General features: G+C 41.4%; 2 protein-coding genes across 9 annotated transcripts in view; one reads left to right on the top strand and one right to left on the bottom strand.

Moving 5' to 3' along the window:
• Positions 1 to 22755, top strand: part of LOC119899224 (phospholipid phosphatase-related protein type 5-like) — a 64358-nt gene that overhangs the window by 7255 nt on the left and 34348 nt on the right. For 7 of the 8 annotated variants that reach the window (XM_038713721.1, XM_038713719.1, XM_038713720.1 and 4 more), the window contains one exon: positions 2621 to 2731. The exons of the other annotated variant lie outside the window; for it this stretch is intronic. In XM_038713721.1, coding sequence (XP_038569649.1) covers positions 2621 to 2731 — 111 coding nt within the window. The remainder of the gene's footprint in view (positions 1 to 2620; positions 2732 to 22755) is intronic. 8 annotated transcript variants of the gene reach the window in all.
• On the bottom strand, positions 20698 to 22063 carry LOC119899226 (putative nuclease HARBI1). Its single transcript, XM_038713727.1, has 2 exons — positions 21183 to 22063; positions 20698 to 21015 (listed from the first exon to the last, which is right to left on the bottom strand). The coding sequence occupies exons 1-2, from the start codon at positions 21536 to 21538 to the stop codon at positions 20913 to 20915; spliced, it is 459 nt and encodes a 152-aa protein (XP_038569655.1). The 5' UTR covers positions 21539 to 22063; the 3' UTR covers positions 20698 to 20912.

Below are 22755 nucleotides of genomic sequence, written 5' to 3'. Positions count from 1 at the left end.
TTGTTCTCCTGACATGCAAACATACACTCTGTATTTTCATTGTGAATGACAAGATGATTTTGTCTTTGTAAACAGGAATTCATCATTGAGCTTTCCTTACTATTTTATGTTTTACTTTGAAAAAGAAAGGATTAGATTGATTTCAGGATTAAAATGTTGGTTCTTGTTTCAAATTTGCTATGTCATTGATAGGTGTCTAGTACACTATGAAGACATGGATGCATTCCAACCTTGTGGCTTCCTCCCCTCTCACTAAAAATGACCATTGATTTGGGAGAGGGCTGACACGGCAGCAGAGATTCGCCCTCAGCCATAAAGTCAGCGAAATAATTGTTGTCAAGGAGATGAGCGAACCGGCTTGATATCTGAGACGAGAACCAATTGGTGTTTGAATGAAAAAATATATATTCAAGACTGTGGTGAGAGCATTTGCTTTATCATTGATAAAATCATGAATTCAAAGTTCCAAGTTCCAAATTGCGTTTGCTGTTTAAGATTCAAGGAGGATATATTTAAATGCCTTTTGAGGCGTCCCAAACTTAAAAGAGCAGAAGTTGACATTATTTAGCATGAGTGCAGTCATTTGCATGTCAGAATACCCTGAGAATCTCATACACTGGCCTTCCTACTTTAACTTTCTTCACCATCTCTTCCCCATTTTGGGGACTGAAGCTGTTTTCTTCAACTTCTACGTGTTATCCCCCCAATCGCTATTATTTCCCATTGCTGAGTCTGCTGGCTTTCACCCCCAACATCTTCACTTCTGAAGAGTCTCCAAATGTCTGCATCATGACTTTGTCTCTCTCTTATCTCTTTCTGTCAGGCTTTTGTTTTTGATCATCGCTCCTCTGTTTCCACTCTACTTCTCCTCCTTTCAACCTCATTTCCCCCCACCATCTCTTTTGATTGCCTAACTGTACTGTGTGTGTGTGTGTGTGTGCGCGCGCATTTTTTATCATGCAGAATGTATATTCGTGGGCATCTCTACATATGGATGAGTGAGTTTGTGTGTATGTGTAGGCGTGCACATAAAAATAGTTGTTTTTGATGATAAAAGGATTCCCTTTTTGTGCTCAGGCATGATTATCGGTAAAATTGACAACATGAAGCACATGGGCTACCAGCAGTGTGGAAGGTCCCTGATTTATTAATGGATGGACCGCACATCGTGGTCCCCAGGTGTAAAGAGTACTCATTATGACTGAAGCTCTTTAGTAGTAGTAGTAGACACATAGAGCTTCCATTGTCTACTGTGAAGGTTTGATTCCACCCTTTGTGGAACCACACAACCTTAGAAAAAACATCTTAATTGCAGTGGTGGAAGAGGTGTTCAGATATAGTATTTTACAAGTAAAATCCTGCATTCAAAATTTAACTTAAGTATTAGTATCAAATATACCTAAAGTATAAGTACAAACAATAAAAGTACTCATTATACAGAATCTCCCATTTCAGAATCAAATGTATTATTTCACTGAATTATAATTGACTGATGAAACTGATGCATCTCTGTGTAATGTTGCAGCCTCTAAAGGTGGGGCTAAATGTTATGTACTGCAGGCTAGTGTAATCTCTGATAATACTATACATCATAATTCATTATTACTTAATTGTATTTTGTATTAATTATCCGAATCTGCACACTAGTAGGTACTTACTACTTAAATCCAGTACTTGAGGAGTTACATTTCATCATAGTGTACTTTTAAAATTAATTGTTGGTCTGAGATGGGAATTCTAGTCTTGCGTTAAATTGGAAACGCTGCTCACCTTGAAGGTTGGCATTGGAAGTAATCGCAGTCGCCTCATCCAATATGAATGTAATCCCTACAAACAGCTGTGTTTCCCTGTATCACCTGAGAGATAGGAGCAACACCAATGTAATACACATGGAGTTTAAAACGTCTTTTTGTGTTAGGAGGGCCTTACCGAGGTTGTTTTTTTTTTTTTTTTTTTTTTTAGCTAGGAACATATTTTGAGACGTACTCAACGTTTGGGGGGGAAAAGTAATTGTTGAACAAATTGTTATTTGCCTCTTTGCTGTGACTCAACAGGCTAGGAAATCATCACCCTAAGATGTACTTGAAGTCAGGCACTGAATATAAATAGACTACCATTTACACTCTTGTTTGTCTGGAAGTCAGACTACTGTTTAGTGACTCTATGTAGTCACAATGTTAAACACTAACAAAGTGACTAAATCGAGGTGCCAGTCAGGTCTCTTTCCACACTGATAAGTCAAGCCAAGTATTATCCACAGCCAAACTTATATTACAGGCTGACTTGGCATGGGTTTGAAGTTGTCTTAATACAAGTGGTATACTGTTTTATCTAGATATGAATGAGGGTGCAACGTTCATTTGCAAATGTTAAAAATGATCAAAAATTGTCAAAATGGTCCACAACTGATTAAACCTTGATCCACATCTTTATGAACTTTACATGTTTTTTGTGCTTGTTTGTGGTGATAGTTTTTTTTATGAACATTTTCAATTTTAGCTTTTGCAAAACATAAAGTTGTTTATCTTCCTATTGCAAAGTAGCACTACACCTAGCATATCCTTCTGAAACAAACAGAACAAAGTGAACTAAAGCCTTGCAATGACCTTTGACTCCACAGATGATTGACAGTCAGCTGTTAGCACAGAGGAGGACGATGAGGAACCTTCCTGATGAAAGAGGCCAGCAGAAGACCAGCACCTACATCGTGCCCTGCTTCCTCTTTGTGGAGGTGAGTGTTTGGACATATTTTGTTCAGAAGGAGACAATAAACAGCACATGGTCCCTTGTTGTTCTCACCAGACTTGACTCATATCTGAAGATTTGAGCCTGATCTGACCTGAACACATTGAAAGCGATTTGTTCCTTGCTTTTCATAAACCTGCAGCTGAAGGCAATATTTGTCATATTGGGGCAAACTTAACCTGAATCTGGAGTCTAAAATCTCAAGCTTTCATGTGCTAATAATACAGTTAGGCAAAGTAGTGTGCAAATGCTGCATGGTTGTATATAAAAGTGGGTAGAAGTGAAGCCTTAGCTGTCGTTTCTGCAGATGTTGGAGGTTTTAGAAACCTCGCACAGAGCTAACTGATGGACACATGAAAGCACATCTTACAGTCTTCTGCCTGTGAATGTTCTCTTCCTCTTCTCTTCCATTTCTCCCACATCTTTTTCCCCCATCATTTCTCATGTTTCTCACGGCAGATTCGCAACAATGAGTGTCAGATGGGAAATTGCATGAATTAGCAGGCTCTGTTTTTCAATTCAGTGACTCCCAAAAGAAGTGATTGATTTGATTAAATTGTCACAAATGGGTAATTACCCTCAGTCCATGAATCACTTAGTGATAGCATTCAGCGGGAGGTATTCTCGCAACAAAGACCCTCTCGAGTGACCTTTTTGCTCATAAGCTCCTTGATTCCTTTCCTCCACTCCTCTACTCTTCCCACGACTCGTCTTCTATCCCCGTAATCCCTAAATGACCCGGTGGAGCGCTCATGGCCTCAGCAGCATTTCCTAATTAATTGGCCTAGTTAAGAACGGAAACCCAATTAGCCCGTGCCACCGCTAACACGCTCCCAGCCTACAGGTCCTCTGAGCTACGGCAACGATAGCTGAATGAGCTGAATAAGCTGGGGGTTTTTAGCATTAAAACACAGTCTTTTGTTTTTGAACCCACCCTAAAAATGTGATGTTGCTTCATTATATGGGTTAAAATATTCAAGTTTGAGTTTGGTGAAAATTGTTGAGTCAAACGGTGCCATAGAGAGTTAAGGGAGATAAGTCAGAAGTTCAGGTTTTGCAATAGTAGATATAACCTACAGGCAAACGAGAGAGCTCAGGATACATACAGACTTTTTTCTGTCCCACTGGCTAAGGCAAATTTAAGTAAACACAGATGTTAAAAAGTTGGTCTCATTCAGGGTTTGTATTTTTATTTTTATTTTTTTATCTTTATCTCAAATTGCATCTTTCTTTGCTGCACCCGCAGTAGCACCTCTTCACTTCGACTGAATCTCCTGAAAGATTTTCTCCTTCTCTAATTCTTTTTTTCACTCATTCACAACATCCTCTTGAGATCACTGTAGATTTTTTTTAGTCTGCCCCTGTCTCATCCAACACATGAATGCTATGCTCTTTCTGTACAACAGTACTCTTTAATACACCTCTATTGCCGCTGCATCTTTTTATAGCACAGATATCTCTGCCATTCTTAAGCTTACTTTTATTTTCTTTCATTGTGCTTTGGTGTTTGCTCATTCTCAGTATCCTCTCAAGGACTTGTTATAATGATTTTCCAGCTTTCTAATTTTTTCATGGTGTGCCTATAATATCTCTAGGCTTCTATCTGTCAGTGGTGCTCCTCCCCTCCTTCAGTATTCTCTTTGACGGTCTCTTGAGCACTGCCCAGTCACTTTTCTTATACAGATCCTCCACATCACTCCTCTCCAGCACTTATTCCCCTGAGTAATTACATCTTTTGCACCATGGAGCTCTCCATTATTCCCCTTTACTTGTAAAGCTTCATCTCCTCCTCCCACTCAAAAGCCCGTCTGCCAAAGACCTCCCTTCTCCTCATTTTTCCTCTCTCCAGTTCTCATGGGCCTCCATTGTTTCTTCTTTGTTCTTTTTATTTCTCCTCTTTGTTTGCGTTCACCCCTCAGTAGACCTTGGCCTCATGCTCACCTTGTGTCGCTGACTGGAGGGTGACATGAACATCTACAGTGCTGGGGAGGAGGTGTTATGTGCAGATAGTACTGTTTCTTCCCATTTTGTGACCTTAATCGCCCCTCACTCGAGGGGTGTTTTCATTTTATTTAAACACGGCCAGAGGTGAGGTGATGTAAATCTAGTTTGACTTTCATCACTGTATATGCACCTGAATGAATCTGTGTACATTGCAGCAGTTTAATAAAGGGCATTTTTGAATTCAGTTCCCCCCTCTGCTGTGTTCATACTGAATCAGCTTGCTGTAACATAGCTCCCTCCGGAGGGCACTCACTCCTTTGTTGTTACATTAGCATCTCATTTCGCATTATTTTTCAAAACTCAAACGCCCAGTCTTATTCCTCTTCCTCTCTTGTGATCTTGTTGCTGATTCCCTCTCTCGTTCCTTTTTCTCACAATCCAGCTCTCAGTCTCTCACTGTCTGGTCCTTTCTCCTTTTCCTCTTCCTTTTATCACTGTATCTGTATGACAATGGCCTTTTTCCTCTTCCTCGGTCAGTCCCCACTGTAAGTTCATCTTGCCTTTAATCTCAAGGCTTGTCTGCTATCTCTAACTTTGATGACTGTATCTCTGTTCCCGCTTTCCACATTTGTTCCTCCTACTGTCCTCCCGCAGTCTCTCATATCAGTTTCATCTCCTACTAGATTCAAATGTGAGAACTGACCTCATCAGTTTCCTATACACACTGAAGATTTCACACTATTTCACTTTTAGCTGCATGGGATAAAAACAACATAATGGAAACTGGATAAGTGGTCCCCCCTCTCTCTCTCTCTGTATCTTTCACTCTACTCTTTTGTTCTCTTGTTGTTGTCATGCTGCAAAGAGACTGGTCTGGGGCCGTTACAGAGGCACCGCTTCAAGGGAGCCTCTTTAAAAAGTAATTTTGATACAACTGATTCCTGACTTGCTTTAGACACTGGTGGGTGGGAGGACGGTTGTGAGTTGGTGTGATCTAGGCCTGGCAGGCCTACTGTGAAAATCTGTTCAGAAGCCGAGTTACAAAGTAGTGACTACAAATGGACTCTTTGAGTGGATCTCACAGAGCGTACAACTTGCAGCTAGTGAGAAGTTGTGTAGTATCAGCTGTAACAATAGTAAGATGTGCTCATTATTACTGTTAACTGTTAGTTGATGTACTGTAGCAACTAATTCATGGCACCCAGCCTTTGCAGTGTTCTGGCTTTCCAGCTTTGCTGCGCAGCCTCGACTGCCAGCTCAGAGTAGCAGAGCTTCCTCCTCTCCGCTCCCTGCTTATGCCTTGTTGGCTGCATCTTTCTGTGGCACAGCGAGGTTCTGTAAAGTAAACAGACTGCTGAGCATCAGACTACATAAAGTTTCATGTCTACGGCCTGTGCTGACTCCGATGATACTACTCTAAGGTGTTGGTTCGTGCCTGCTTGTATCTCTAATTTCCTAGTTTCCCTGTAGATGCCCTAATTTGTGCCTGCTCAGTGATTTCTGTCAGTAATATTTCTCTCATGGCTTATTTTTGCTTCATGTAAAAATGTGATGCATAGGTTTCTGTCTCAGTTTATATACTTGTATTAGTATATGCAGCAGCAAATACGTTTTGGAGGAAATGTGATTCTGCCCCAGCTACATTTTCTATCAACACACTGAGGAGACGTTGTTAAACGAATCTGGCAAGTTTCAAGATGTTGATTATGACTGTATCTGCAAAACATTCTCTGACACATTTGTTTTTTCCTACAATATCCATTCTTTGCAATAATAATAATAATAATAATCCTTATTTGTAGAGCACTTTTCAAAAACAAGTTACAAAGTGCTTTAACAAGTGTAAAGAATAATACAAAAAAACAAGGTAAGAGCATGAAAACATTGAAAAGACTAAAATACAGATTAATATAAAATTAGTAAAATACAATAAATAAAAGGGATAAAATAAAGTCAAATAAGATCGGGAAAGGCTCTCCTATAAAAGTATGTTTTAAGAAGGGACTTAAAAGAGTTCACTGACTCAGCCGACCTGATTTCCTCGGGCAGGCTGTTCCAGAGCCTCGGGGCCCTGACAGCAAACGCGCTTGTCCCCTTTAGTTTTCAGTCGAGACTCTGGAACAGACAACAGACCTCTGCCCGAGGATCTCAAGGTACGTGCTGGTGCGTATGGGACTAAAAGGTCAGAAATATAACAAGGCGAGAGGCCTTACTGGGAGCCAGTGTAATGAAGCTAAAATAGGAGTAATTTGGTCATATTTCTTTGTTCTGGTTAAAAGCCTGGCAGCTGAGTTCTGGGCAGTCTGGAGTCGATCAACAGATTTTTGGGTTAAACAGGTGAAAAGGCTGTTGCAATAATCCAGGCGTGATGAGATGAAGGCGTGTAAAATGGTCTCGGTGTCCTTAAAAGTTAACATAGATCGAATTTTTGCTATATTTCTAAGTTGATAAAAACATGATTGAACAAGCTTTGTGGTGTGCTGCTCGAAATATTAATTACTATCAAACCAAACACCAAGGTTCTTTGCCACAGGCTTAATGTGATTTACTAGGGAACCAGCAGATGGCAGTATTTGATTTGCCATCTGCTGAGACCCGATGACCAGGATTTCTGTTTTGTCTGAGTTCAGCTGGAGGAAATTATTTGACATCCATTTTTTATCTTCACAAAGGCAGTTGTTAAGTGAACTCAGCATTCCAGGGTCTGTGGATCTGACGGGCAAGTATATTTGTGTGTCAACAGCATAAATATGAAAAGAAATGCCATGTTTATGGATAATATGTCCAAGGGGAAGCAGATACAAGGAAAACAAAATGGGTCCTAAGACCAACCCTTGAGGCATACCATATTTAACTGGACAGAATGAGGAGACATAGTTGTTTACAGACACGCAAAACTTCCTATTTGACAGGTAGGATGAAAACCATTCTAGGGCAGTACCAGAGATCCCCACCCAGTGCCTCAGTCTGTCTAACATGATGTTGTGATCAATGGTGTCAAAAGCAGCGCTAAGGTCCAGGAGTACCAGGACTGAGCACATGCCTTCATCAGCAGACATTAAAAGGTCATTGGTGACTTTAAGCAGGGCAGTCTCAGTAGATAGGGAGCTGTTGAAAACAGAGATCAAATGGGGCCCAACAGAATCTTTTACTTTCAGTAAAAATTTTGTAGGTATTACATCAAGTGGGCTGGAGGACACTCTCATTTGTGATACTGTTTTTAAAAGCTCAGACAAGTCGATGGGATAAAACTGGTTAAAACTCTCTTGTTGCTGGTGAGGAACCTCTGAGTAAGAGGCCACGGGGGTAATAGAGGCTCTGATTGACACTTGATATATTGATATTGGTAAAATAAGATAAAAACAATTCACAGTCATCATTACTTCCAGCTGAGGCACAAGGAGGGATTGGATTTACCAGCTGATCCACAGTCTTAAACAGAAACCTGGGATTGTGTTTATGTGTAGTAATGAGTTCAGAAAAATAGTGTGTTCTTGCATCCTTAACCATGTTATTGTAGTTAATTAATAAATCCTTCAGACTGAGGTAATGGACTTGGAGACTGGATTTTTTCCATCTGCGCTCTGCTTTCCTGCATTCCCTTTTTAGGCTGCGATTGCTGTCATTTATCCAGGGTTGCTTACTAGCTTTAGACGTAGGCCTAACCTTTTAGAGGAGCAGTAATATTTATTGACGACAAGCAGATATGATTGAAGTGATCGACCAGATTGTTGGTGTTGGAATCAGACAGGTGTTGGCTTTGGCTCTGAAAGAATGTGCAAAACTTTGAAACACTTTGTTCATTTAAAGATGCAAGAACACACGGAGCTTGGTGAGGCGGCATGAGTAACAGGCGAATCGCAGCTAAAAACAATACATCTGTGGTCAGATATGGTCATGTCCACTAATTCCACAGAGGAGACGCTGACACCCAGGGTAAAAACCAAGTCCAGTGTATGACCACGGTTATGTGTTTGCCCTTTGACATGTTGTTTGAAGTTAAAAGAAGTGGCCATATTTAAAAAGTTAGTTGCATTAACATTGTTGGGGTCATCAACATGAATATTAAAATCGCCACAAAGAACAATTCTGTCATAATTTAAAACCAGAGTAGATAAAAATTCAGGAAGTTCTGATAAAAATCCTCCAGGCGGTTTTGGGGGGCGATAAATTATAACAAATATGATAGGTTGCAGCCCTCCAACTTTAAGAGTGAGAACTTCAAAGGAGTTAAATTCATCACAGCGTACTTGATGACATTTTAAATATTTCCTATACACGCTCACTAGCCCACCACCACGACCACTGACCCTCGGTTGACTAAAACAATCATATTGAGGCGGACACAGTTCAGCTAGCTGGCTATAGTCATTCATTTGCAACCAGGATTCAGTTAAAAACATAAAATCTAGATTTGCAGACAAGATAAAATCATTTAAGATAAAAGTCTTACTTGAAAGTGATCTCACATTAAAGAGAGCCATTTTAAATGAGTTTGTTCTGGGTGCTGGAGTTGGTGCAGTTGTCCTAATCCTTAAGAGATTACTATGATTTCTGTGTGGGATGTGCACATTTCGGTTTACTGGTCTATGCGTGATGATGACAGGAATAGAAGTCTTTGGAACAAGGCTGGTAGGAGACGGCTTTACATGCCAGCAGGTGGAGACAGTTATTTGTGGCAGTGAGGCAGAGATCTGTTCAGTGAGCGGTGGCGTGTCCAGGTGTGCTGCATGAATGATTAGTCAATACAATATCAGTTTGTGGTAACTTAAGCAAAATTAAACATATATTTGAAAAATATGTGAAAGATTTTGTGGGTCCAGTGATGTGACTTTAGTCATGGGGCTACATAATCTGGTTGTTCAGAGTTTGTGTAGAACTTTATTAACATGTAATTGAAATGATTTCCCTCAACTTTAACCCAAGTGATAAACGTGGGAAACTACAGTGTCAAAATCTGGCGCTTCTTATGTTGTGAGTCGATATGTGAGCTACCTTTTCTATCAACATACTGAGCAGACATTATTAAACATATCTGTTGATATAGAATGTGTGTGAACCCGACCAACTCTCTACAACATGTGTGCACTACACAAACATAGCTTCTCCTTCATTTGATAAAGCATTGCAACTGACCATAATCCAACAAGGCAATTACATTCGCTACATGCACATCATTTCTAGGAGACAGGATTGTTCTGAATGGTTAGAGTTGTTACTGAGGCTTTTCACTGATTCATTTTGCTGCCAAGTGCATCAGCTTCAGGTATCCATTACCTTGCCTGTTGACAGCACGTGTTTCTTTGTCAGAGCACGGATGGCCTCGGGCATCTTTCGCCTTTTTCTATTTAAATTTGAAAGCAGCAGAAAATAGGTTGCTCCAATAATAAATATCATCCTAAATGCGTCAAGCTTGCGTTTCCCTGCAACAAAGCGTCTTCCTCTCTGCATGTGTTTACTTTATCCATAATCCCTGCTGGGTCTGACACTGCCTCAGAACATCTTCTACCTCCAAGCAACACTTTTGTTACATGTGTTTACTCTTTTCTAAAGATGCTTTTTCCCCCAAATAGCTTTACTTGTGCCAAAACCAAGACCCCCCCAACTAGAGTACTCCATTGGTGCTCCTTTTTATGCTAACTCCAGCTTCACGTTACAAATCAGCTCAACTTCTCATGTTGCAGCTCTTTAAGCCATTTCCTCCTATACAACTAATCTTTCACTTCTCTTTAACCTCTTTATGGGCAATTTATATACCATCAACATCTCTTATTACCACACGAAAGAGGCAGCACATAAGATATGTGAGAAAGAATTCAGTTGTCATCACGTCCCCGGAAACATGATGCTAGAATATCTTATTGATTAATTCTCTGGTGTTATTTTTCCATTTAATTTCCTTTTTAGACAAATGCTCACACAACTTCTTTCTTTCTTCAACACACACACGCACGCACGCACGCACGCATGCACGCATGCGAGCGCGCAGCACCATCATCACAAAGACTCATTATTTTCTCCCTAGTTCCTCCCTCATTATCTCCCATACTCCATGAATAGCACCTGCCCGCCTGTCTGCTGTGCTGGGATTTCTCAGCACTCTGGGTGGATGTTTGAAACACTTGTTAGCTGGCTGTTTCCCACCTGTTATCACTTTAGGGAGGAAGGGAGGGATGAGAGACCCTGTAAATCACAATATAGGCTCATATCATCAGTGAATACTGAAGTGCATAGCCTCCTATCTCGGCTGCTGCGCCAAGGCAAAATTATCTTAGAAATATATAAGATTGTTGCTGGAGTTAGTCTCTAAAATAAAATTGCTTATGTAAGATATAATCGTGTTCCTCGCTCTTAGACTGACTCTCACTACTGCCCATGCTCCATTTTACTCTGAATGAGGGAGGCTTAAAATCAAGATATTCACATCATATGAAATTGGCGTCCTTTCTTGCTCAAAGATGGATTACATCAAAGTCAGTCCTGTGTGTGGCTAAATATATATATATATATATATAAAGCTGCAATCCTCTTTATTTAAAAATAAGACAATAGTTTATTAAAAAAAAAAAGCATGTTAATTATTGTTTATATATGTAAGTAGAGAGCTTTGGAATAAAAACCTTTAATTGCACTGTAGGGTTTTATTCAGGGAATATTTTTTGTATGTGTGAGCCTGCATCTGCTTTTCTTCTTCCTTTTGTAAGATGCGGGGGCATGTTTGCTTGAGGACTGGGGATTTTGTAGAATTATGTGATTGTTGTTGCTGCAAAGAGAAGGAGACTTGAGGGGAAGGACGAATTGGTGAAGGGAGTTATGGAGTGAAGCAGATAATGTAGATACAGACAGACAAAGTGTGCTCGTAAGAGAGCTGATATAGAGAGTCTTGATAGCGTGGATGATTGAGAGACATGGAAGGAAATGTAGCAAGAAGGGTGCACCTAGTAATCAGGCAAACAAAAGAGCTTGAGGAAAAGAAAGGGAGAAGGGGGAGGGTGTGTGACTGCCCTAAAGATGAATGCCTTCTTTGATCTTCTTCTTTTTTTTTTCCCTTGTTCCCTCTTGGTATTTTACCTTTCTCTCCACTTCACCCTCTTTAAGTCTCTCATATATCCTAATTTACACTCTTTCACCTCCTCTCCCCTGTTGTTTCTCTTCTTTCTGCCGCCTTCCTCAGTTTTATTTCCCAGCGGCACGCTCAGCTTTGCCCTGGTGCATTCTGTGATATACTAATGTCTCATTAACTGTTTTATCCGTCTGTTTATCGTCTTCCTCCGATTGCTTCTTCCAGTCCACTCTTTAGGGCTCTATCCCTCTGGCTTGTCCACTGTTTTATCCAGCTCATCTATCTTGCGCTTGTCTTGCTCAGTGTGCTGCAATACAACTTGGTGACACCAGGCGGCAGTCAAGCCCATTCATTTGCTTGTTAGCGTGTTGATTCTATGATATGCCCTTTCCCTTTTTTGGCTTTTTGCTCAGTCAAGTGATTTCTGTGGATGAGTATGTGTGAGAGGAGGGTGGGGTGTGGGTGTGGGTGTGGGTGTGTGTGTGTGTGGCTTTGTTCTTTTCTGTAAAATGGTCATTCCAACTGTGTGGATGTGTGTGGTCTAAAATCAGACCTTGGCTTTTTAATCATCTGCTGAAAATCCGAGAGATGAAACCCCAAGTGCTGTGAAATATTCACTGGCCTGAATCACATGACTGAGTGATTATGTGAGCTCATCAGGAAACCAAATCACAAGAAAAGGAGGAGAGGTGTTGCAGCCTCATCTTGTGCTAATTTCGGGAGCTTTTTGTGCTGAACAGTACACTGTGAGGGTTGTAACTCTTTGAAGCCCTCTGAAACCAACCTGACACTAATGGGGGGGGGAAAAGTGTTGCTCTTGAAGCTGCCAGGTTTTTAGTCAGATGTGTTCATTTCCACATACTGTGAGAATGTGTTTTATAATTTGTCAATTAATTTGAGGCTGATTAATGAGCTTACTTTAAAAACAGATAGGGAGAATGCAGAGAACTTTATATATTTATCAAACATCCAGAAAAATATAACAGAAAAGCAATTTAAAAAGCACCAGTTAAAACACATGCTCTTCTATTTACTTTCAAATAACATTTTTATGCAAATATTTACAAATAAATAAAATACTGAATAGCAAAAGAAATGCTACAAGGCTAAAGATCCTGATTAAGGTCTTTTTTGTCTGACCTTCTGGGTTTCCTCCAAGTAACTAAACTAAAATGTTTCATATGCATGTATGAATCTCTCTCTCTCTCTCTCTCTCTCTCTCTCTCTCTCTCTCTCTCTCTCTCTCTCTCTCTCTCTCTCTCTCTCTCTCTCTCTCTCTCTCTCTCTCTCTCTCTCTCTCTCTCTCTCTCTCTCTATATATATATATATATATAAAATTAGCTTTATTATTATATAGCTTTATTGGCATGAATGTGTAACAAAAATATTGCCAAAGCATCATACATACAACATAAGAACAATCAACCCCATGCATTTCATTAAATAAGTAATTAACGCGTAAAGTAATCAAAGCGTATGCGTGTTTGTGTAAAAAAAAAATGAAGAAATATTAAAAATGAAAATAAATAAATAAAACAGTAAGTGTGTGTGTGTGTGTGTGTGTGTTAAAAAAATAAATAAATAAATGAAACAGTAACGTGTGTGTATGTATATTAATAGACAAAATAAATAAATCAGTGTAAAAACAAAACAATTACTAAAATATCAAATGATGAAAATAGTAATAATTTGAAAATCTGTACAATTATTTATCAGTCTGAGGTTCGACTGGTTGTCCTCACTTCATGGCATGAGGAGACATATTTTGCAGCAATTATTTAACATTTGGGCATTTCTCCCAGTAAATAGGGGAGTTTCTGTGTGTCTGATATGAATTCGAATTCGGGGTATATTTGGGAAATGTTTGCAAAGTGTTTTTGTCTTTGGGGACATGAGGTTAGAAAGTACAGCTCTGTCTCTACCTGTCCCCTGTCACACTGGGAGCAGAGTCTCTCCTCTTGTGGTAGCCAGCTCTGTCTGTGGCGACCATTTTCTATGGCCAGTCTGTGTTCACTCAGTCTGTATGTTGTCAACATTTTTCTTAGTTTGGGACCTTTTATTGTACTCAGGTAATTTGCCAGTGGGAATTCTCTTTTTAGGGTCAGATAACATTGTAATTTACTTTGTGTTTTGATCGTTTCTATATTTTTTCTTTCTGCTTGCTGATAATTTGGTTTGGTCTGCTTCAGTTGGTGTTGCTGTCCTGAGGCTGTTGGGGTCCTGCAGAGAGCCTCAGGACCAGCTGGCTGAGGGGACTCTTCTCTGGTTTAAGCTCCTGGTATGTTAGGGCTTTGTGCTGATATGTCTGGGGGTTAACTGATTTTAAGTGATTGTAAAATTTAAGCGATCTTTTCTGTATTTTTAGTAGGAGGGGGTATTGGCTGAGCTCTGCTCTGCACAGGTTATTTGGTGTCTTTCTCTGCACCTGCAGGATGCTTTTACAGAACTCATTATGGAAAGATTCTATGATTGTTTTGTCCCATTTGTCAAATTCATTATTAGGTTTTGGCCCCAGATTTCGCTACCATATAGAATTATTGGTTCTAGTACAAATTGGAAACATTTAAGCCAGATTTCAATTGGAATATATATTTTAATGTTTCTTTTTATTGCATAGAAAACTCTTCTTGCTTTGTCCCTCAGATCTTTCACAGCCATGTTGAAGTTCCCTGTGTATGTAATGTTGAGGACAAGGTAAGTTTTGTTTTTTTTGTTTTTTTTTTGTTTTTTTTGTGTGTGTGTTGTAATTTAGTGGTGTCTAAATAGAAATTGTTTGTAACCTGATTTCTGTATTGTTTCTGAAAGATCATTATCTTAGTATTTGCTGTGTTTACTGTCAGGGCCCATGTCTGACAGAATCTCTGAAGGAGGTTAAGGTGCTGCTGCAAACCTTCTTTAGTAAGTGAGAGCAACACTAAGTCATCTGCATACAGCAGACCTCTGATCTCTGTGTCGTTCAGGAGGAGGCCAGGTGCTGTGGAACTGACTAATTGGTTTGCTAATTCATTGATATATAGATTGAAGAGAACTGGACTGAGATTGCATCCCTGTCTCACTCCCCGGCCCTGGGAGAAGAATGCTGTTTTTTTGTTTCCAATCTTTATGGCACATTCACTTTTTGTATACATGTTCTTAATCAAATCATGTGTTTTTCCTCCAATGCCACTTTCAAGTAGCCTGTAGAAAAGGCCCTCGTGCCAGATGGAATCAAAGGCTTTTTGGAAATCAACAAAACAGGCATATACCTTTCTTTTCTTAATGTTTAATTATTGATCAATTAGAGTCTGGAGGCTAAATATATGGTCTGTTGTGCGGCAATTTGGCAAAAAAACAATTTGGCATTTATGCAGAACATTGTGGTCATCGAGAAAGTTGACAAGTCGTTTATTAATGATGTTGCAGAATATTTTTCCCAGGTTACTGGATACACATATTGCTCTGTAGTTATTTGGGTCATATTTATCTCCAGATTTATGAATTGGGGTTATTAAACCTTTGTTCCAGATGTCTGGAAAAGTTCCAGTTGCTAGAATAGTATTGAATAGTTTTAGTATAGCCAATCTGAGTATTTGATCATTTCGTTGAGGATTCCATCAATACCACAAGCCTTTTTTCCTTTCAGGGACTGGATGACTTCTGTTAATTCTTGTTCTGTTACAGGGTAATCTAGAGGGTTTTGGTTGTTTTTTTGTATCACCGCCTCCAGAGTTTTCCATTTTGTGAATATCTTGTACTATCATCATTTTTTGTAATATTACTGTATAATTTACTAAAGTGATTAATCCAAGTATTTCCATCTTGGATTGCCAATTCATCCTGCTGGGTTTTGTTTAGGTTGTTCTGTTTCTCCCAGAACTGGTTGGACTCTAATGATTCCTCAATTTCACAGAGCTGGTTCTTACTGTGTTGTCTGTCTTAGTTTTTAGGGTGTACTTGTATTGTTTCAGAGTGGCCTCATATTGACAGCGTATGTTGTGGTTATCTGGGTCCCTATGCTTTTCATTTGATAATTTCCTTAAAGTTTTCCTTAGGTTTTTGCATTCAGTGTCAAACCATTTGTTATTGTTCATTTGTTGAGGTTTTGGTTTGGAGGCTTTCAAATTAGACAATGAAGCCAAATGATGAAATATTGAATTGATTGTCCACAGCAGAATATACACCAGAATTGTTCTGGGGAAATGTTTCAGTTAGAAATAAATTAGTTAAATCATGTATGTTTTGATTTTCCAGTGCCTTTTGGTATGCCCCCATGCTGTCTGGGGTCCATCTGTATGGGTATGTGCTATTAAACAGTTCCCAGGCACTAGGGGCCCCAGACTTAGACTGAGCCCTTTTCAGATAGATAGTGATTTTGCTGTGGTCTGAGAGGGGTGTGAGGGGGGCTGACTGTGAAAGCTCTAAGGAGACATTGGATCTAGATCTGTAATGAAATAATCTACTGTACTACTGCCAAGAGCTGAGCTGTAAGTGTAGCGACCCAGAGAGTCCCCTCCTATCCTGCCGTTGACTATGTACAGACCCAGCGTACGGCAGAACTGTAAAAGCTGCATACTGCTTGTATTAGTAAGCTTGTCAAAGCTCTTTCTAGCAGGACATTCAGGGAGGGGGAAGCAGGTGCTTCCAGGTAAGTATTTGTGTCCCTGGGTGTTCATAGTGTCAGATCTTTTCCCTGTTCGAGCGTTCAAGTCTCCACAGAGTAATACATTTCCCATGGTTTTATAATGGTTAACTTCCTCCTCAAGAATAGAGAAAATATCTGGGTTGTAGTAGGGGGATTCTGATGGAGGTATATAGATGGCACACATGTAGACATGTTACTCAGCACAAATCATCTGTTTGTTAATTTTCAACCATATATAAGATTCTTCTTTTTTAATAACTGTGATGGACTGTGTCAGTTCTGATTTACACCATATAATCATGCCTCCTGAATCTCTGCCTTGGGTTATTGTGGGATTTTTTGTTGATGGTATAATAATCTCAGTGTAGCCGTGAGGATGACCAGTGGAAACATCTTCTCTGCACCATGTCTCCTGTAAAACTATGTCAGAATCTTTTAAATCTCTATTAAAATCTGGATTTCTGCTCTTTAAACCAAAAGCTGATGATCTCAGACCTTGAATGTTCCAACATGTTATTGTAAACGATTTCATCTCCAAGTGTAATCTGTTCAAAAATTAGACAAACACCTTAAAAAACAAATAATAATAATAGTAAACTAGATATTAAAAAATAATACTAGTAACAAACAAAAATGGGGGGGGGGGGGGGGGGGTTAAAAAGAGGAAAATAGTGTGTAGGTAAATGAATAAAATATTAAACTTTGAGTGGCATTTTAGAGTGTATCATGTGTGAAATACTGTTAAGAATTGTCATTATATTACTATTCTTTTAAAATGATATCCAACATGCTAAATTATGAATAATTGTGATGTCTCTAAGAGGTCTCTGCTCTTCCACCATGTAGCTATATGAGGCAGGAGCAGAGCAGGTTTAGCATGACTTTGAGGGGGGCGGGGCTGTGGCTCTTCTCACCACTGCAGCATAGTTCAGTCAAATAGGCTGCTGCTCCTGTAGTCTTGGATCTGCCGTTGGGATGGGGGGGGGGGGGGGGGTATAGGACCTCCAGGCTGGGCCAGTGTTGTTGGCTGTGGGTTGTGATGTTGGTGATGCGGTGGGTTTGGTGGCCTGGGTGGATGTATAGTGGAAGTCTGGATGGTCCTGGAGGTCTGCATGGGGTCTGCGTTGTGTGGTTACCCCTTGGAATGGTAGTAGGGCTCCTTCCAAGAGCAACATCCTTCAGGGCCCTAGCAAGGGTGGGGACTGCATTTCTGTGTAGGTGTATGATATCATACAGGCAGTCCAGGTGCAGGGTCGGGTGGTGGGCCAAGAACACGTTGGGTTTGAGGGCACAGTCCCTGGAGAGTCTGATATTCACTCTGTGAATAGTGTGGGGTTGGAAGTCTCTCCTGTGCAGCAGCATGGATATTGCTGGTAGGGAAATTGGTGGAGGCTTGCTCAATGACTCTCCTCAGAGAGTCTGCCAGTCTGTCCTGCTGGGACCTTAAGTCGTTTGTGCCTGTATGGATGATGATGTGGCTAGGCGAGCCTAGCTCAGGCACGGTTAACAGCTCCAGCGCTCTGGTGCGACTCAGCTGTCGGGTCTAGATGTGGAGCTGTGGTGGTGGTTTCGGGTCTGGAGCTCCTAGCTGGAGGCTGGCTAGAGGCCTTGGACAGGTGCAGGGGTGTGACTGGCGTCTTGGCTTGGGATGTTTGTATGGAGTCAGCTGGTTGGTACAGGGGGGGGGATTAGAGTCTGCACCAGGCTGCGTGAGGGGGGGGGGGTCCTCGAGGAAAGGGCTGTGTTGTCTTTCAGCAGGTGTAGTGGGAGTTTGGCTGGATGTGGTCTGGATCTGCGAGGCAGGCACCAGGGGGGTTGTGTGTAGTTCAGTCTGGCTTGTAGACTGAGCCTGTCCCTGTCTTGTAGCTCTTCTCGCAGAGTAGCCAACTCAGTTTTGCAGTTGTCCCTGTCCTGCCTAAGTTCCTTCACCTTCTCACTGAGATGATCCAGCTGTCTTCTCTGACAAGTTAGTTCTTGTTGAAACTCGGCTGTGAGTTGACACTGTCCTGTTCTTTCTTGGCCTGGAAGTCACTGACAGTAGGAGAGGAAGGCTGCTGTTGGTCCAGCTGCTCTCTGATCTGTACCAGTTCTATTTCCATCAGGGAGAAGTGCTTTCTCATGATGTCCAGGGCCTCAGAGTGCTGTAGCAGGAGAGGATCAGTGTCAGCATCAGCAGGCTGTCTGTCTGGAGCAGGGACAGAACAGGACGGTTTGACTCCCAGGGTTGGAGCGATGCTTGCGAGGACCTCCTTCTCAGCTCTCAGTCTCATAGCAGGAAAGTCGAGCTCAAACGGTCTCAGGTCGCCTTGTATCATGGCAGTTCCATTTTTGAACAGGTTTACTGTTATTCTGCTGGTGTCAGAGTCATTTTCTTCCAGTACACTTATTTTCCATCCATTACAAATGCCTGCTCTCTTTATTGCTGGGTAATGAGAGCTGAACACATTCAGCCAGGCATATGGTTCATCCGTCCAGAAGATTAAATTGCAGGATCTTTGTAGTGGTCCAGGAACAGGATTCCTGGTCTTTCTCTGAGTATTGTTTGTTTATATTTTCCCCTTGCAGTTTTGCTTTTGATAGCTGGGGGGTAGTCAATGGTTTCAGAGTGTGTAGACATCATGAAACAGTTGTTGATCTTCAAGCTTCTGTGTTTAAAACAGCACTACTGCTGTTTGATGCCGTTGCTGGATAACCACAGTCCAGTGTTAGCTTGTTAGCTATTAGCTTGAGTGTTGCAGTTGGGACATGTTTTTTATAGTAATAAATGCAAAAACTTACTGATTTCAGTGTCCAGTAGTTTGCTGTAACTTGCTTGAGTCCCTCTACTGTATCCTCTTCTTGTTTGTTTTTGTTCTCTCTTTTGTTTCTCTTCAGCTTGATGCTCTGTTTCTGAGCTCCTTCTTCAAACTGTATCTCTTTTCATTCTTTCTCTTTCTTTCTCCTTCTTTTTCCTCTTTTTCTCTCCTCTGGTGTATTGTGGTCACTTCTTTTGCATTTTTCCTCATAAAAAGTCGGTGTTTATCCAATTTTTGGACCGAAAACAAGCGTTTTGTTTAGCAGCAACCCTTGCGGGGTGGTATGTGTCATCCTCAAGCTCGGGTCCTCTACCAGAGGCCTCAAGTTTGAGGGTTCTGCGCAGTATCTTATCTGTTCCTAGGACTGCATTCTTCTGGACAGACACCTCTGGAGCCGGTTGCACCAACAGGGCTTTACTAAACCTGGTCCTAACTGCTAAGTAGTCTAGTCTAAGTAGTCTTTAGAGTTGACCTAACTTCGGTTGCACCAACCAAACTTAAGCCTAGGCTTAACTACGCCTGGTCTTAGCGATGCGCGTTCATGTGAATGGCCACAGAACTATAGCGGTTGCCTAGCAGCGTGCGTTGCTGGGTTACGCTGTAAACTATCTTCCACTGTTTTGTTAACTTGTAGCTGTCTCAATGGAGGATCAAAGAAAAAGGAAAGGAAATTTCACCGACATTGAGATACGAAAGTTAATTGAGCTGTACAGTCAGCACAGACACACACTGACTGCCAAGCAATCAAACTCAATAACGAACAAGAAGAAACAAACAACATGGAAACAGATAACGGAGGCGATTAACGATTGCTCTGACTTCGGCTGCCTTCGGACAGAGAGCGATGTGAGGAAAAAGTGGAAAGACCTCCTGAGCAAAGCAAAAAAAGATTTGTCTTCAAAAAAACACCACCCGACCGGCGGGGGTCCTCCCCCAAAAACTTCTGTGTACAGTACCATAATTGTGGATATCTTTGGAGAGCATTCCCCGGCTTTTATTGGTTTGGTCGGTGCGGAAAGTGGCGGTACCGATCTGGAAGAAACTGCTGTCTCTCCAGAGATGGATGTCGACCACTCAAGCGAGAGTGTGAATTGTGAAGGTGTGTAGCCTATATATTGGAGTAGCTTACAATAACAGTTTTAGTAGTTGTCAGAACAGTAGGCCTATGACAGATTCTCTGTATTTTCAGACTCGATGGAGGCCCAAGTCACTCCACAAAATTCTCATGAAGGCAGCAGCGGTGCACCGCTGGTGAAACGGAGGAGGAGGCTGGATGATCTGCAGCATACACTTCTTGAGAAAGAAATTGTTAGAGTGGAGGCTGAAACAAAGAAATTACAGGCCGAGCAGGAAAAGCTGGAACTTCAAAAACAAAAAATATTGTTAGAAATACAGTTGCTCCAACAACAGATAAGCAGGTCATCTTCGCCTATTTCTGAAGAGGATGGGCGGTCTTTTGTAATTCTGTAAATAAGCCTAATGGCAAATTGTGTGCAATGAATCAGTGACATTATATGTAAATTAAAAAGAGTTTATTATAAACCTACTGGACTTTCTTTGTGGCTTATTTTTTATGGTTTACAACCTGGAGATAATTAGTAGAATTATTTTAAGTGAAGCAATAGTTTATAACATTTATAAAGCATTAATAATGCGTGTACGGACTAGTCGTCCACCGACATCTTCATGCCCTGCATGGTCCACAGGGTCAGCACCTTCCTCCGGCACCGGCTGATGGTGTTGCCTAGGGAGAGGGATCCTCTTGGTGACACAGGACAGTGCACGCTGCTATTACGGTGCAGACTCGCTCAGGGTGCATCCGCATCTCTCCATGAAGACAATGAAACCTAGAAAAAAGAATTAATGATTAGGCTACTGTAAAACCTAAATGTGTCACTTTTGGCGAGTTTTATATAGCCTAGGCCTAGTCTATTTATATAGTTTTCAGTGATCTAGTGACCACACTATATCAGCACCATGGATAGCGGCACAGACACTGCGGAAAGAATTTTACCTGCGCTTGAGGACTCCGATGCACCGCTCAACGAGGGACCTAGTGGTGGTGTGGATGGTGTTATACCGTCGTTCTTGCTCAGTCCTCAAAGCAATTATTGGAGTCATCAGCCAGTGTTTCAGTGGGTATCCACTGTCGCCGAGAAGCAGCCCATTTACTCTTCCAGCCTCGAAATACTGGTATAACGCACTTTCTCGGAGGATGCGTGCATCATGGGTAGATCCAGGCCATCTTGCCACCAAATTAAAGATGTTGTAATTGGTGTCACAAGCAATCTGCACATTGAGTGAATGGTATCCCTTGCGGTTGACATACAGATACTCATGCTCAGATGGTGCCTGGATCCGGAGTCCCATCGATGCAGCCCACAATACCAGGAATGCCAGAGGCCCGGAGGAATCGGTGTTTCATCACCGCAGACTCTGCCTCAGTGGGGAGGTGAGCAGATCGTTGAAGGCGACGGCTCAGTCCCAGTGACGCTCTGCGGATGGCCCGACATGCGGTGGATTTGTGGACATTAATCATGTCTCCAACAGTGTTTTGAAACACACCATTTGCATAAAAAACGTAGCGCTATTAACAGCTGTAATGCGGGTGTCAATGCTGCGTTGTGATCCGACACAAACTGTAAGTCGGGTGACAGCTCCTCAACAAGTTCATATATATCTCTCTCCGACAGAATCGAAACCTCTGAATCAGCTCCTCATCATTGTAAATGTCCAATGGATTGCTTCTGAAAGCCCGCTCATTGTAAAGTCTGTGTATAAGGCGCGCCATGTCTTTACTGCTGAGTTATCAAGTGGTTACTAGAGAAACTTGCCTAGATTTTGACTTTACGCCTGCTACTGACTAGGTGTAAGATTTATGCCCGGTCTTGGCGAGAAGAGGACTTATGCAACTGTCATAACTATTAGGTCGGACTTAGAATGCTGAGTTAAGACCTACTTACCTTAAGACCAGGCGTAAGCCCTGTTGGTGCAACCGGCTCCTGATGTTTTACCTGGAATCTGCTGTAGCCACTCTCCAGTTTGGGGGTCACAGCCCCCAGTGCTCAGATTACCACTAGCACCATTGTTGCTCTTACTTTCCACATCTTTTGTAGCTCCTCTTTCAGCCCTTGGTATTTCTCAAGCTTCTTGTGTTCCTTCTTCTTGATGTTGCTGTCACTTGGGATTGCCACATCTATCACTGCAGCCTTCTTCTGCTGCTTGTCGATCAACAGGATGTCTGGTTGGTTAGCTATTACCTGTTTAGGATAAATGCGGGATCAAAAAAGGCATTTTCAATGGGGCATTTTTTGTCCTTAGGGAGGAATGTGTCTTGCGTAGCTTAGCCATTTTAAGCTAATTTAAGGAACTGACAGGACAATTTGAAAATTTCTTTTAAAAGAATATTTTCTGGCAAATTTGAGCTATACATATTTAACACAGCCAAAATGGCTTGAAAATAAAAAACGGAATGGCACGAAATGTCGCCAGGAACTCTTAAGGGCTGGGGGGTGGGGGTGGATGGGTGAAATAGGATGAATCCTCTCCCCATTAAGAAAGACGATGTGCGCATTTACGCACAAGGT

The sequence above is a fragment of the Micropterus salmoides genome, unplaced genomic scaffold (assembly GCF_014851395.1).
Source record: "Micropterus salmoides isolate LMB-PRFRI ecotype aquatic unplaced genomic scaffold, ASM1485139v1 Ms_hic_scaffold_12, whole genome shotgun sequence".
NCBI lineage: Eukaryota > Metazoa > Chordata > Actinopteri > Centrarchiformes > Centrarchidae > Micropterus > Micropterus salmoides.
This window is presented reverse-complemented; position numbering and strand designations above follow the sequence as displayed.